The sequence below is a fragment of the Acanthaster planci genome, linkage group LG19 (assembly GCF_054643075.1).
Source record: "Acanthaster planci isolate LZ-2023a linkage group LG19, COTS_SCS, whole genome shotgun sequence".
NCBI classification, from domain to species: Eukaryota; Metazoa; Echinodermata; class Asteroidea; order Valvatida; family Acanthasteridae; genus Acanthaster; species Acanthaster planci.
Window position 1 is genome coordinate 6,038,948 of NC_141795.1, and position 16,864 is coordinate 6,055,811.

General features: G+C 38.5%; 1 protein-coding gene across 4 annotated transcripts in view; it reads left to right on the forward strand.

The window, feature by feature from the left end:
* The window catches only part of bicc1 (BicC family RNA binding protein 1), a 37,576-nt gene that overhangs the window by 9,066 nt on the left and 11,646 nt on the right, over window positions 1-16,864 (forward strand). For 2 of the 4 annotated variants that reach the window (XR_002598309.2, XM_022237082.2), the window contains exons 2-5: window positions 4,433-4,479; window positions 8,370-8,439; window positions 15,135-15,214; window positions 15,616-15,828. Coding sequence is in view for 3 of the 4 variants with exons in the window: in XM_022237082.2 (XP_022092774.2) it covers window positions 4,433-4,479; window positions 8,370-8,439; window positions 15,135-15,214; window positions 15,616-15,828 (410 nt within the window). In the remaining variant the exon portion in view is untranslated. Of the gene's footprint in view, window positions 1-4,432; window positions 4,480-8,369; window positions 8,440-10,432; window positions 10,733-12,781; window positions 14,902-15,134; window positions 15,215-15,615; window positions 15,829-16,864 lie in introns of those variants that run through there. The other 2 variants (XM_022237084.2, XM_022237083.2) reach the window with 2 other exon arrangements.

Genomic DNA, 16,864 nt, shown 5'->3' on the forward strand with positions numbered 1-16,864 from the left:
AAGGACCTTGGTAATTTTTCGCAAGGGTCACTTTCACACATCACAGATATGCAATTTCATGACATGGATGCAATTTTATCGCACAGGACCTCCGCGGTTTCGTCTAGTGTGAAACAACCTTTTGCAGTCAGCAAAACATTGATGTTTGGTTGTAAAATACCTCCCAGTAACATAGCAACCCAGATCTACTGACCCATGAAAGATTCCATACAAGTTATTGCAGGAACAAAACTGCTGTGCATATTTGCAGATCTCCCAAAACTACTCCCCCCCCCCAGGAATACCTGACGAAAGAGAAGGGAAAAAAATCCCAACCCATTTTGTCATTTCAGTTCCTGGGTGTATTATCGGGAGACTTGAACACACAGTGGCAGAAAGGAACCTGGCTTAGCCTTTAACCCAGGGATTTGTCACCTGCTTAGCATATAGCGGGCCTTTTGTAAAGCTTTCACAACTCGTTTGTGGTCATAATGCCTGGTCAGAAACCAGAAATCTCTTCATTTGAATTACACTTTCGGTGGCAACGCCCTACAGTACCTGAACAGACACACAGGACGAAAAAATTGGCATTTAAAGGAGGAAATCCTGGAGAATACACTTTGAAAATAAAAGCTACACTTGTGAGTCATCTCATATTCATTCCAGAAAGGCATACAGTGTATTTCTGAGATGAATTTTGATGTGTCATAGTTGGGCAATGTTTCTATTTTTTGTGTGGCTCATGGTCTTGCCTATATAGCTGCTGCAAGTCAATTTTATCGTATTGTGTTTCTTTTATTCTTGGGACTTCGGGAGAGGCTGGTAACGAAACTTGACCTTAGCTGGTTTGACTGGAGTCTCCATCATGGTTTTGTTCCCCCTTAAAGTCAATTCATGCTAGTGCAGCTGGGTAAATACCAATGGGACTTGCTCACTATCCATGAAGTCAAGGATTTGTCACTAAAGTAAAAAATAGAAGCGGAATAATTACCAAAATTGGCTTTTTGAACGGACTTGATTACTGCCTGGAGACAGACAAACAATGCTCACATGGACCACTTAATGATGATATATTTCATGGAATACCAAACATGTGTACCTCCTCCAGTATGTGTATATGTGCATGTGTATGCTCCTGTAGTCAAATTCAGCGTGTTTTGAAAAGAAAAGATGTATTCATCTGTATGTATTTATACACATGTCATGACACCAACTGCAAGTTGCCCTGAACTAAACTACATTATTGTGGAATAGGATTTCAGGATAATTACAACTGGGAAGGTTTAACCCTAACACTCCTCAATCCTTCACCTGTTGGAGGACTGAGGACTGTTAGGGTTAACCTTGAAATTAATGAGGTGTCAACAAGACACAAGTTTTAAAAGCTCACATTATGTCACTCCCAAAAGGTAGGAGCGATCTTACCTCTTCACTGAATTATTAATTCTCTTCAATTACTTGCTAACAGCATTCCAACCACACTCAGCCAGTCAGATCAAGCCAGACCAATCAATAGACTTCAATAAGCTGAGAACTATTTACAGCTTTGTTGTGACCAGCGAACACCCTCGGGAATGGCAAAGCAGAGTCCTTGGCCAGGTTTTTATGAGTGTAAACATTTGCCATGTGCATGCTGTGTAGTGTTCATGAAAAACAAATGAAAAGTGTTTCTAAAAAGAAATCCTCAAGTTTGAAGTACCCTGCATTTTGGTACATCATGTAATCAGAGAATACAGATGATCTTACAAAGTCCTTACTGAAATTCAAGTGTCAAAGTTCATGCCACAGCTGAAAATGACTTTCACAATTCCTACCTCCATGCTTCCACAAAGATTTGAAAAATGTTGCTGAGACATTGAATTAGGGGGGGCTTGTTAATGCTCTCTTTGGAATTTGCAAGCCTGCAACAAATGTTTTGTCTAGGATTATACACATGTACATCGTGTGTAGATGTAGATTATACATTAAGGTTTGAAACCTGTAAAATTGGCATTAAAACTGTAGATTTCCCTAGCAACGGAACTAATTATATTTAATCCTTGTTGATTAGTTTGTAGCCGGATGACAGGATCAGAACTGTAAGTAATGGCAATGATTGTACAGTACATTTGTACATAAATGTTTGGAACTGAGGAAGACATACTCAGAATTCCTTTCAGGCTTAATCAGCCACAAGATTTAACATAATGAATTATGTACAAAAGGTTGGCCTGTATCTACCCTTCTTGCTTATGGGTATTTACATTAGGATGTTTTCTTTGAATTTGAGTCTTCAGCTTACCTCAGTCACTACAAGTTTGTGCCAACCGAACTAAAGCTGCCCAGAGGTAAATATTAGTAGAAATCAATGAGGTTAGAAGGGCAAAGGAGTTCTGAGGTACTCACTGGATGGATTGATATCCTCTGTGTTGGCTGGTTTAAAGTTTTGCTTCAGGGGGCCTTATCTTTCAAGTATTTTTCTATCTTTCTGTTCTATCTGAAAAGGAAAAGAAAGTGATCAGTGAATAAAAAAAATCAGTATCAATATTATAGATTGGATAATGAATTCTTGTGTTTTGAGAACACAAAATGAGAACAAAAATAACCAGTTACATGTGGGCAAAATTAAAACTGATTTATCTGCTCAGAATGTCTGCTCAGAATGTCACTTCTTGTCCAGCAGAGACTTCTGTAAAAAATAAAATCAAGTTTATATCTGGTACATTTTATTGGTGTTAACCACATCAACAACTCGAAGAGTGGTTATAAATAATGGCCATATTAACCACACGAAGCACAGCGGTAACCCAATGAGCAGCATGGGTACCAATTCACTTTTAAGCTTTCCTCTAGAAGAACCTCAAAATTTGAAGCACAGCAGTAACCCACTGAGCAGCGTGCTACCAATTCACTTAGAAGCTTTCTTCAGATCCTCAAAAAATGTGTGTGAAGCTGCCATCAACATTGTTACAGACATTATAAACGTAATTTATCACGTGCTGTGGCAGGGATAGTCTGGCTAGAGTTTGTCTTGAAACATTGACAAACAATGACAGATATTACACCTTCCAACAGGGCAGTTTGCCTACCATCTACCCCCTATGGACAGTAATCTCCACACCCTTGCATTGTGGTTTGCAACACAAATACCACACCATTGCATTACAAGCAAAACACTCAAGAATGGTTTTTGCCAGATGTTTGCTAATGAGGTAGCCTGAGTTAACTTAAAGTAATTTTTATGTATGACTATTTACAGTTAGACAAGACCCAATTTGGTTTACTTTGGATGCATTTTTACTTCTGGTTTGTGTTCAATTTTCATTCTTTCATTCAAACCCATAAAAGCAAAATAAAACCAACAGACAAACAGAAAGAGGACACATAAACACCAGCACACCCACAGTGTGATCATGCATTTAGTATCCTTGTTACGCGTCTAAGTGAACTGTTAAAGAATGTTATGTGAACAAAGTAGTTCTTTCAGCTTGAAATGAAATCAGCATTGTACGCAGGATGCTATTTGTACGTTGACCAGTGCAAACTCTGTCAAATGGTTGTCATTGATAGGTTTGTGATTATATTTTCTGTTTGTCAGAGAAACTTAAGCAGTAATGGTGTATAATTAATTCATGCAAATGGATTCTTGTTGCATTCTGAATAGAATGTTTGCCTGTGCCCTTTGTAAGTTGGTGTCATCATTCATACCTTAAACTGGGTGGATGAGAATAACATGACAAAATGTCGTAACTGACTCTGAGTCACAGACTTCAAGGTAAACCTAGTCAGGACCAACTACTAGAGGGCTCACTCTCACTTCATCATCAACCAAGCAGTGGTCATTCCTAAATCCCTCCTTGGACAAGCTGGAGAGGTTGCAAACAACTCGGATTAGTTCATTGAAAATGAAGTAGGGGATTTTATCAACACTTGGCCAAGCTTTGCCAAAGTTGTGACCCTTTGTGCTTCCACTGTTTACTGCTTGTGAGCTGGAGCTGCAAAATTAGTTGAGCAAGATGATCCACGATAAAGCTCTACCATTTGGTGAAGTCCTTCATGAGCCTGCGGTACATGTGCGTGACGTGGACCATTGCACGATGTGTTTGAGGTTGATAGGATATCAGATGTATCTTTGTCCAGGACAGATACACCATATATACCAGTGCTTCCCAAAGATATCTGTCAGTCATCTGTAAAGCAAGAACCAACTAAATGATAAATTCAATTTTATAAATTCATTGAAAAATGAAAAATTCATAAATTCCAAAAGTTTTAAATTTTCATTTCAGTTTATTCATTCATTGTATGAATTCATTATTTGAGAAAAGTACCAGTCAGTGGCTGAATTCTAGAAAGCAAATAAGATTGTTTAATACACATAAAAAGTGATATTTCTTGTATTCCTGATTATGATTTTTCTCAATCGATTAAAGTTTGGTATTATTTACATTTTTTTTATTTGTGTTTCCTGCAGCTGCGCAAGATGGGAAAGCTGAAACGGGTGAAGAATTTTTCCAGCGGGTAGGTATCAGTGAGATCTGCCTCATTTTGATTAAGAAATGTTTGTAGTTTGGGGGAAAAAACAATAAAGACTTTAAAAAATTGTGCAGACATAAAGACATCGCTGTAACAGTCACAGTCAAAAATTCCTTCCTCTTGAGTTGCCACAGTGCACAGACAGACAGGGGTCATTTGACTGATTTTGACTGATAGGACAACTTTGTGGGGAATGCATCTTTGCATAGGAGTGTTAAATAAACACAAAAAAACCTGTTTGATGCCAATTCACATTCAGTATCGCAAGAAAACATTTGGGGAGAAAATAGAATTGCATAGAATGTTTGTCATCATTTTGACACCTGTCTTTGACAAATGTAGGTCTGGCTAGCGTTAATCCACCCCCCTTAATAATGAGGTCAGTGGTATATCCTACAGTTGCTGATCTACAGTTGCCCTCCCTTGGAGAGCATATCCCAGGGGGAGTGCTTTAAGGACTCCCCCCAGGGGACAAGGGACCCTGTCTGGGGTAGGATGGTTGTTTGTTTTAGACTGTTGTCCTGTAGGGAAAGGGGTCAGGAAACCATGCATTGATGATAATCAGTGTCAAAAGCAGTGCATGCATGGTCAATTTTTGGTTTTTCAGTTTTCCACATTTTTCTGTTTTGAATGTATTGGGGAAAGACGATGTACAGTAATTGCCAAACAGACCTGTGGAATCTGCTATAACTCAGTAGTATGCTCTCAAATTATGTTTATAACTTTATTGTGCTCATCAAGTGCACATGTCATGCAAATTGTGCACATTCTGTAGAAAACTCAGGATAGTCCATGCCAAAATGTACACATGAACTATGCACAATTAATGATCACTGTACGATGTGTCTAATATTTACTGCTGTCAGATCCCAGAAGTACTAAATCCTTCCACTCCCAAGTATAGAAAAAATAACAGAATAATATATAAACGTATGTACGTGCATGTGGGAGTTTTTATTTGAAAAGATAACTGTAGATGAATGTATGCTTAGAACTGCACAGCATTAGTTCAACAAGGGAAAAAACAAGAAGAAAAACCAAAACTGATGAACAGATTGCCAACTGTGGGTGTGCTGAGAAAGATGGAGCACTTCTAGCAGAGGTTGCAAAGAGGTCACAGGGTCACTCTGAAGTCAAGAATTGGAGCCAGAGCTATATGATAACCAAGTGACACTCAATTTATCACAGTTGGCTGTTGTCTTATTCAAGTGGTAGTATGGAATGCTGGCATATTTGTTTCCAATCTGAAGAGAGGAGTTGAACCTAAACATTTTGAATCATGCCTCTTCCATGAACGTTGAGAATGGAGGCACAATATTGGACATGCACATTTGAAAGAGTTGAAAATACTTGAACACTTACAAGTGTTTTCTAAATTGGTTGTTTTTTGCTTAACATACCCAAGTATATGTATATGTCCCCTACCAGGAAATGAGTTGGGGTTTGTTTTTTTTTTCATTTCTGTGTTTCTGATCAAAATGAGATACTTTGTATTAAATAGTCAAGAAAAGTATTTGTAAATGGAATGTTGCTGGCCACAATTTGCCGTTTAGAAACTGTCAGTGCAGTAATTTAAAGGAAAAAAATACCATATTTAATGCATCTTTTAAAATGTGCCAGACTGATGTGAATAGGCATTGCCCAATTCGTGATTGAGTGGACCATGACCGTTAGGTTGTTGAGTATCCCCAGGGCTATTATAAAACCTTTTCTACTCCTATCCCAAATGTATTGCACATCTGGATTGGGATGTGATTAACACCTGTTACCATTGTACTGTGCAGCTTTCAACATAAAATCTTATTACATCGTCCTACCATATGTTTGTAGAGAGAGGACTGCATAGCTTAAAGATTTGAGTATCCTGTCATTGCCCCCCCCCAACAAAAGAGAAAGGAAAAGTGGGGAAGCAGGGAAAGATATTTTAATGTCTAAATTCACTTTCTTAATTAGGCCAAGTGAGGGCGCCATCTGCTATACTCCACACCAGTATAATAAATAAGCAGGGTCTAGTTTTTTTCATATGAAACTAAGTGATGGCAATAATTTTTAAGTACATTAATTTATTACTGTTTGTTTTTCAGCCACATTTATTTTCATACGGTGCGTGTACGTCTACGTATTAGTCATTTAGCTTCAACTTCAAAGATGACAATTTGATTTAAATCAATTTTTCTACCCTTAAATTCTCTGTTTGATGAAACCTTCACTTGTCTTACGTTGATCTATCCATATTGAAGTCTTTTTTCACTGCTAACTGTATGTTGGTGTTCCCTTTCTCAAAGCTCTTCTCAACTTCTTTACTCCAATCATACTCACAGACCAACAGGACCCACAGAGTTCAATACAAAGTTCAAAACATGTCCACCAACTCAGAATTAATCAGTAACTGGATACACACAAATGGTGTTACAGGCTCACCAGTATTGAACCAGACAATCACATGTCTCTTTGCTGAATTTACATTTCTAGTTTTTCACCCTGTATCACAGCAGCCGTCACTGTCAATTTTGCTTGCGCAGTGTGAATGAAACTTGAAACCGCATTCAACAGGGACTGCGTTCAGTGACACGAATACCCACTCAACTACCTTGTTTATCTGATGTGATTGTCTGCATGACGCCAACAATATTTCACAAAAGTACAGTTCGGGTTTTCAGTAGCTCTGTGTTGAAGTATTCGTTTTGACCATTGACCATGTATGATGATTTATGATCTTCATTGTATGGTAAAAAACTCATCATGCAATTTTTGAAAGTGTCATCAGCAAACATATGATATGTTCTCAGTGATTTGTTCAAGATGATCACTTTCCTGAGTGCAACAAATATCTTTTGCAGTACAGAGCCTGTTGTCCAGTTAAAACTGGAAAAGTTTGCATTTGAGAAGCTAACATTTGAAATATTGGCTGTCATGAAATAATTGTCATAGCCAACCAGGTAGGGACAAATTTGGGGCCATTCTGTGGCAGTGGCAGTGTAGTCAGTACATTCTATAAATCCGTGCACATGTACTTGTATTGAGCCACATTCTGCTAAAGTTTTACTTTCAGAGTCTATTACACATCAGTCAGAACTGTGAGGGGAGCCAGCCTTGACCTCCCTGGTTGTACTGAGATGACCCCAAAACTGTTAATTCCCTGTCCCCTAGGGAGTCTTATTTGCATATATAACATGATTGTGATTCTAGGAAACCTGATGCCAGGGATACATGCCTACAGTGTACATGTACAGCATGTACATGTAGTACATGTACAGGATGTACATGTATACTACGAAAGCCCAATCATGCCTATGAATAATGAAGTATAAATTTTTAGCCTGACGCTCATTTGTTTTAATGAATTACTAATGCAGAATAACGAATTACTGATTCAAAATAACAAATTACTAATTTGAAATAACAAATCACTAATTTGGAATAACAAATTACTAGTTTGAAATAATGAATTACGCAGTGATCCACCGAGCCCCTAGATGGGGCTCTTTATTTTTCCACGTCAAACAGAGACATGCGAGGAGCTAGGCGCCCATGGCCATTGGAATCATAGAGATATTAGGATTAGGGGTGCAATTTATGAAGGACTTATATCTTGAGCTTTTTATCAGTTTTCACATTTACACTGTCTTTGGAAATTGTAGGAGGCCCTCTGCTGGTCATTTAGTGCCATTCTAAATTTTAAGACCATACATGGTGCATGAAGCTAAAGGATGAACATCTTCAGCCTGTAACCAGAATGCCCTGTGCGTTGTAAAGTTGTACTTAACCTCTGAGCCTATGAACGATTCTTATCAAACAATGCAAATTCGTATTCATCCAAGATGTCATTTCATTTTTAAAAAAATCATTAAAGAGTGATTTTCGTAACATTTCAGATAATGCAAGAAACAGACACACGCATCACGTGGCCTTCCAAATTAAAGATTGGAGCAAAATCAAAAAAAGGTAAGCCAAAACTAACAAAACAGTGTCAAGTGCAAAGTTGGTAATACAGCCATAGGATTATAGCACTTGTGTTCTCAGGCAAGGCTCTTTACCACAATTGCTGCCCTTAAAAAAAATTTAATAGACACTTGTGATAGACACTTGTGAGAGAGGAATCAGTTAACTTCTGTTGTGTTTGAGATAGCTACGGTGTATTTGTCCAAATGATTATATATAAAGGAGCTTACATGTGAGAAGCAGTGACATAATTATGCACTCCAGCTGAACAGGGGTAAAAGAGGCAAGTGTACTGAGATATCTTAAATGTGGGATGTAACTGCTGATAACTTTAACTGTGAAATATGAACACAGAATGCACTGGTTCCTCCAAAATGACTGCCATGCAAAAGGTCCACTCTCAAGAGTTAAAGCAGGATCAGATACATCATGTACATTGTAATTTGAAGAAACCGGAACTGAAACCAGAATATTCTGTCATAATTGCATTATGTCACTGAAGAAAGTTCCCGCAAAGATGTTTTTGTGAGACAATCACCCACCCCTATGTCGTCAACCACAATACCTAGTTAGATTTGAAAGTAGGTTTGAAGATTTTAACAAATGACTAAAGAACATAAAGGATAAAAGAGGCCGCTTTTCCATTTCGTTTCTATTCCAACAAATGCAATCAATCTTTATCTCAAAAAAGTGGTTGTGACTACTTTTTGTATTGAAACCCACCACCAGCCCAAACACGTAAAACTGTTCAGCCGAAACCAATTTAATGGCTTTTTGCTTCCATTTTGGCACAATGCATACAATTGTTTACAAGTTGATTCTTTCCCTTTATTCTGGCTTTGTTGCTCGGTTCAGGCAGTCTGATTTTGGCTCTTGTCTGAGCTCTTAGACACAGAATTTCTATGACAGTGTTGTAATGGTTTTATGCTACTGCCACCATTATGTTTGTCTTGGTAATGCCTACTTTGTGACATTGTGATGCAGCAAAGGCTTTTGTGTGCACCTGTCGTTGCTTTGATGTGCTCTTTCCCACGCCAGTGAACAAGTTTAGAATAGCCAATGGTATAAAATACATGTATGTGATTGACCAGTAACTCTTTTGAAGCAATACCTGTCCCAAACTAGCTTTGGTCATCAAACAGTGGGGTTTTATACCTTTTTAAAATAAAGCATAGGACTTATCAGTCATTTTGACAGCATTCTTGCCCATTGTGTGTTTTTCCCTAGCTAATATTTAATATGTTAACCCATAATTTGCATTTTTAAAGAAAAGTTGAGGAATTATGGGTTTTTTTGAGGACAACTATACGCAGTTCCTGGTACAAGAATGTTGCAGTATTGTTGCAGCAGTCTTAGAATTACTGATTTTAAGACATCTTTAAATAGGGACAAGGATAGAAATGCGGGTTTTGTTGGGGCAGGAATTTGATTAGCTTATGAAAATGTTGGATTTCCTTATTTGCCGTGGAGTGAAAATAGAGGTGTATTTTCAAAATATGTCCAGATGGCTCATGGGATTCCTAAAAACAGCTGTCAGATACCCAAGGCTAGAATCGCTTGGGAGGAGGTTCTGCTCACAGTATGTTGATTGGTCTGTCAATATACTCACCTTGAAGAGTCTGTTTTGAAAAATCACCATTTAATGAAGGGAGATGTCAGTAATGAGGATGGAGTCTTGACGGAAATGATTTTTCTGACTACTTTGATCAGTTTCTTTTTCGGATAAAGTTAACTTCCGATACAGTCTCAAGTTGGTGTGTGAATGAGACTGTCCTCAAGCAAGAAAAATCCCTGTCATCCCTGCATTGTCTCCCGTCCAATAAACTGGCTTTGGTCCAAAGAGTGATAACTCTTATATACGGCATTCAAGCCCCTTTGGTGAGAGTCAACAGCATTCTGTATTTATTTTCTTGAGCGCCTATTGTCAATAATGAAGGATTGAGTCATAGCATAGCTCTGAGCTGAGAATGAATGGCCTGATTGTTGACTGGAGTGCCAGGCGGTCCTATTGTTTGTCTCTCTGCTCAAGTGCTTGTGGGTTTGCTTTGTTTGAATGACTATTGTCTTGCTACTTCCTGCTTGTATTCTTTTACCCATTTTTTTGGAGGGGGGCCTTTTTTGTTCATTTTTGGGACTCTGAGAAATTGTTGCTGGCTTTGTTGAACAAAGATCACATTTTTGTATGGATGTCCATACAGCATGCACTGTACGTGTAGATGGTTCATATATGTACCTGTACGGATAGATCTCTCTGGATTTGTGTGAATGATGCTCTGATTTTCAGACTCAGAACTATGTAAGTGTGAGGGTAAAACACTTTTCCCTTAGTCTCTAGCATCTGAGAGTAATCCAAGTTTTTCCATGCATGTATATGTTTGTATAATAATGGGTTCAATGGTAAAACAAGGAGCAATGGAACATTACCTGATGATGTAATGGTCAGCCACTATATATGCTTTGCCTACAACTTGTATGAGTGGCCAAAATTTGCAGAAATATCATCTTAGTTTTTTTATATTACCTCAAATTCATTCAAAGTGGACCTTTGTCTCATTGATTTGAAACAAAGATTTAATGTCATTTAGTATTTTGTAATGTGTGTTATTATCTGTTGCTTTGGCAGCTACTGTGCAAGGGATGTTAAACATTTTGTGAATTATTGTTATACTCAACAACGGCCAACTATAGATTCAGCATTCACTTGTAGGAAAAGCATGACTGTTACGTTAAAAGAGCAGACCCTATTGCCAATAACAATTATGTCTGAATAACAATTTGTCATGGTCTGTTATCTCTTTTCTCCAAACCCTGTCCTTTTCCACTTGACTGAATCTCGTCAGGACTTCTCTGAACCTCTTCTTTTTTCAGTGAGAGAGGAGTACATGTACTGTACATGTACACGTACATATACTGTGCAAGTCAAGGCTCCGCATACGTGGCTTTGGGTAAAGCGTCATCAGAGAGGCTAGTGTGGTTGATGCAATTTCTATTGAAAGACTTGTTTAAAGGGACATCCCGCATGAAGTATTTCTTGGTTAGGCTTTTCATGTTCATTCAGAGTAGGGATAATGTAACTCGTGGTCTAGAGCTGAGTCACTGGATTATCAGAAATGCTTTCATTCATTTATAGAGAGGTGAAGACAGAATTGAGAATAGGAGAAGGCCATTGCAAGAGGTCGTAAGAGGAGGCAGTTTCCTTAGGCAATCTTTGAAGGGGATTTTGATGAGGGCTGCAAATACATGTACATTGCACGTATATGAAAAGATAGTTTTAATTACGTACATGTACAAAGGAGTAGCCAAATTTCCTTTGTGTTTAATGAAACCTCCACTTGCGTCTCATTGTACTGTTTCTTCATAGAGTGTGGTGGTGGACATGTACGTCGACTGTACAGCCTACAGGTAGATTCATGTACATGTAGTCATGGCTCAAAATAGCCCCAGCATGTCATGTGACCTCTATCGCATCGCAGTGATTACCTGCTTTATATTGTTCCACATATCAGCAACTTTCTGTACTTTGACCCCTATCAATGCAAGTAGGGATTGTGTTAACAGTCATCATCCTTTAAGCATAAGGTAATTCCCCAGTTTGTCAAATATAAACTTGATAACATATCCAGTTGTGACATCATGGAACTGGCATGCATGGAACTGCTCATTGTGCATCGTGGACTGCTTTGTATAATGTGGTTACAGCCTTTTAAACGCCTGGGCGTTAAAAGTAAATGAACTTGAGTGCAAAAGATCATATTTTGGCCAGGAATTTTGTCAGCCTCTGAACCCTTTATCTAGGTTTGGTTCAAGGATGTTGGATGAATAAACTGTAATCTTGTTTACTTGTGGTTTTTCTCAGGTTGGTGGTAATCAAGGAGAAATTGACATTAACAAGGATAGAAAATGACACCCTTACATTTCAAAATCAACCTGGCTTATATTTCAAAATTGTTGAATAGGTCTGCTGTCTAGCCCTACATATTCTGTTGTGGCTGAAATCTGCTCTTTATGTCTTACAGACAGTGCTGCTGAGGCATGGTGAAATGTCAACTTTATGTTTGGTTCAGGGGTTCTGGTGAAAGCTATAGGCCCCATTACTTTAAATTTACACAGAACAACTACAGGCCTATTAAAAATAAGCTTTAGATGGAGGTGCATAGAACTTATGCAGTACATTATTTGTACATTGCTAAAGTCAAATGAACATTGAGTTTCCATACCAGACGGTGTCACAACTTGAATGTCTCGTTCTTTATTGAGTGCAGTCAGTGACAGTTGGAAAAAATCCTGTATGCTTCCTGTTGTCATGTGTTCCTGTCCCCCTGCTTAGGTAATTGCGGGAATTATTTGTCTCTTGTGGCCTTCAGTGCAGTATACTAACGACCTGTTTTTTTTCTCGCTTTCATCTTCTACTTCCCTGTGATTAAGGTTGTCTTAAGTTATCCCCTCATGTGATGTACATGTACATGTAAATGTGGGCAGGTTGGCCATGAATAGAATTCTGTAATCAGGATGGTGCCAATTAGAAGTTTGCTTCTGATTTTACCTAAAGGGCATTACAAATATTGAAGTTTACATCTTCTTGATACAAATTCTATCAATTGTAGTACCAACTGCTGACATTTTGGATTCTGAATCAACAATCGTCACACACTTACATTTATTGAGTCACTGTACATTTACTTAAAATATCCCGTCAATATTAATGTTGTTTAATTTCCTGAAGCATAACTTGCTTGAAAATATTCAAAATGTCCAAGAAATCCTTCAAAGTCTATCAGGGTGTTTCCAGAAAATTTTAATGGGCTTTTTTCCTTTAATAAAATTTTTTTCAGTTTTATTTTTGAGATTTTAAACATGGGAACAAAGTTGGCCAGAGTGATTATTTTCATCAAATTATCAAACCATCCAAATCAATGTTACTTTATGGGTGAGACACACCTGTGTCTCCTTACTTCACTCATCCGTACTTCCTGATTCTGTGTTCCAAACAACCTCCAAAAAGCCTGCTTCTTTCTTCCGCCTCCAGCTCTGTCTGAGGAGGAAATCATTTTTCTTCCTCTGTATTCTGGCACATTCACCTCAATTGCACACAGGATTTGTTCACATCTCTGTGGCAGTTTAAGAGAGATGATGGGCGACTTGATTGTTACATCCACAAGAACACGCTAAGCCTCCCCTGCTACAAAGCCGATTTGATGAAGGGACAATTAATGGACTGAGTCACTGAAGACTGCTGAACGTTCGACCCCCCCATTGGCAGGCAGTGGTGGAGATCCATTCATCCACCAAAACAAGGAAGTCGCAAAATTCACGTCTCACGCCACACTTTCAAACAACTCCCAAGCATTGTCTTGAAAAATATTCTATTTCGAGTGTTGCAAGACACAGGCAACCTCTTTATCTGGAGATGTCTGAAGTGAGCAAGTCTTGTATGTGTCTTGGTCTTTGATCAATTCTTCTAGTCTCACCCATTGTCAATATTCTCGTCCTTCTTGGATGTAGGCCTTTTTAAATCCTGTTGCTATTGTTAGGGTAGATAACAACCTTTACTTTCCTCTCAGTTCATTTACCTGTAGTCAAGCAGACCTTTAAAAGGAATTGGCCTCTAACCACAAAAAGTCCTGATGAATAGAAACAGCAGCGCTGATTTAATACCTATCCCTGGATACACAAAAGCGACAAGTCAACGCCTGCTGGGGTCAGTGCACAGTGAATGGTGGTAGAGAGAGGAACTCATGTGTGCTCACTGCTTCTTGTGTGGTTTACAGATCTGCAACCGGTAGTAATGTTTTGCTGCTGTCTGTCTACAAATACTCCAGTTTGTGCTTATAGTGGCATTCAGCTTATGGTGACTGAAGGAGTCTGTCGTTGCCACTAATATGATGAATTGATAACATACCAGAATTGATGAGAAATTGAAGTTGAAAGTCAATAGCTTCTTCTGTATTGATCTGTACTGTGTGAAGTTGCATCTCCTTCCCTCCATGGTCCATCTTGGCGTCATTGAGACAATTGCCTTGTGCGTATACCGAAGGATCCCCAAGTAGTCTCAATAGTTAGTTCTGATGTGGAATAGAGCTCACTGGTCAGTTTTATCAGCAGAAAGCCTTGACTCGGTGGTTTCAAATCTTTCTTGATCCAAGTTTCCGTGGAGTAACCATTAAAGTAAATTTGGATGAAATAAACTGTTTGAATCCCTCTCGAAAGTAGTCAACTTTTGAGTGAGGACAAGGTTAGAATTCACTTGAACTGATTTGCTGAGCCACCACCTGCAACTTTAAGCCTTCTGTTGATGAGGTCAAAGTTTGAACCCATTTGGAGAGAACTGACATCAAACCAGTCAGCTTGTGTGTAGAGGAACTAGAGATGATTGATAAATGGTAGACATACATGCAAGACAGTACCTTGAAGATGACCACAGGATGTGTCAGCCAGTAACAAAAATACCGCAGTTTGAGAATGAAGGTACAGTACTTGTACTCGCCATACGAGTTAGGCAGTTGGATTTGTATTGAATTTCTGTGAAGGAAAAAAAAATAGGAAAATGTTGGGAGGAAACTTACAAACTCACCTTTGAGTCTGAACACTTTTGCTCCAGTTTAGAATGTTGCCTTATTTGGGTCACTCAAGCACGAATTCCTCTTTTTTTTTTACTGTTCCTTATATCTTTGCTCATTTATGATTGTATTTCTTCACAGATCCCCACATCAAAGTGACAGGGAAAATTGAAAACGTAGTCACAGCCAAAGATAAAATCATGGCAGTCCTAGACACAAAGGTAGGTAGTGGTTCTTCATTCACTATACGTTTACATTTGAATAGTTTTGTTATATTAGAATTTACCTGTAAATTTATGTATCTTCCCATGGGAGGTTAAGGAGAAACGTTGCAAGTACGGTAGTTGGTGCTGGAATGTTTGCTTTTGACTAGTTTGTTCACTGCACACAATTTGTTTCAACTGAAAGTACACATTAAAATTCTCTTTATGGGTTTACCACTACATGTGCATGTACTATCCTACAAGATGAGTTGACTTGCATCTTGTCTACCACTTTGACTTGAGTTACTCTGTAAAATGCCATCAAGACACACAAGGGATTTAACTTTTTTAATTCCATGTGGCACTAACACATTTTAACTTTCTAAATTTCTGAACACACCTGTTTTGCCCTCCGACAGAGTAATAGAGTCACCTTAAAAATGGACGTCTCCTACACCGAACACTCCCATGTGATTGGTAAAGGAGGTAACATCATCAAGAAAGTCATGCAGGACACAGGCTGCCATATTCACTTTCCGGATTCCAACCGAGGCTCTCAGCAAGAGAAAAGTAACCAAGTCTCCATAGCTGGTCAGATAGGGGGAGTAGAGCAGGCACGGGCAAAAGTTAGGGTAAGTCTGCCCTCAAAGATCCGAGCCTTTGCAACAGAATTCTCCTTTCTTAGGAGCCCCAAACTACTTGTTTCCTGTCATAAGTCCCTCTTTATTTTAATTACATGTAATCAGTGGACATGGAAAAGAATTTGATTTTCATTTTGTACTGCATCACCTTTAACTTCTAACTTCCAGGACTTGGAGGGAAATTTAGCAGATGCACTTGTGTTGGCATTCCACTATAAGCAGTTTTCCACCACTGAAAGTGAAACTCCCTTATCTCAATTTCATTGTATATAGCATTTATTATTCTGTTGTGTGCATAGTCGTCCTACATTTTACATTTTACATGTACATATCATGGTGTACACAATACATGTATGTACAATTGTACAGTGTACATTTACATAAAGGCATGGTAGATGTACATTGTACAGCCCAACAGTCTTGTTCTTGGCTCAACAATAACCCCTGGAGATTGATGATGAATTTAAAACTTTAAACCACAAGCCACAATAAGGCAACCTGGAAAAAGAAAGCCACAACACTCTAGCAATGGGGCCAGGGAACACAACCCATTATCACTACAAATGGTGAAGATTGTTGAGGGGTTTGTTTATACCTTGTTGCTAAGCAACACTTTGCCCTGATGATACCCTGTGGTTAGAGTTGGGTCACCCGAGGTCATCCATGGACAGTTCTCTACCCAGGATTGATAGAATGAGTCATTTTAAGCTGCCCTAAAGGAGCAGATATGTGTATTTAAAAAGTTCAGACTGGTGAATTATATTGTACATGTATGTCTCATATTTCTGTGCATGTTTTGTATGTGGTATGTGTTTTATATTACATGTACATCGTGCATAGAGCATTGTACTACAGTAAATGTGGGTCATTCCATGAGGTTGGGGCACAGTTTGTGATGATGTCAATTGTTACATAGGTTCCATAAAAATGAACGGTTCCCTGCATATGGATTCTGAACTGACATTATTATACATCTTGCAAGGCTGAATACAGAGTTGTGATTTTTACAGAGTAAATGACCTATTCA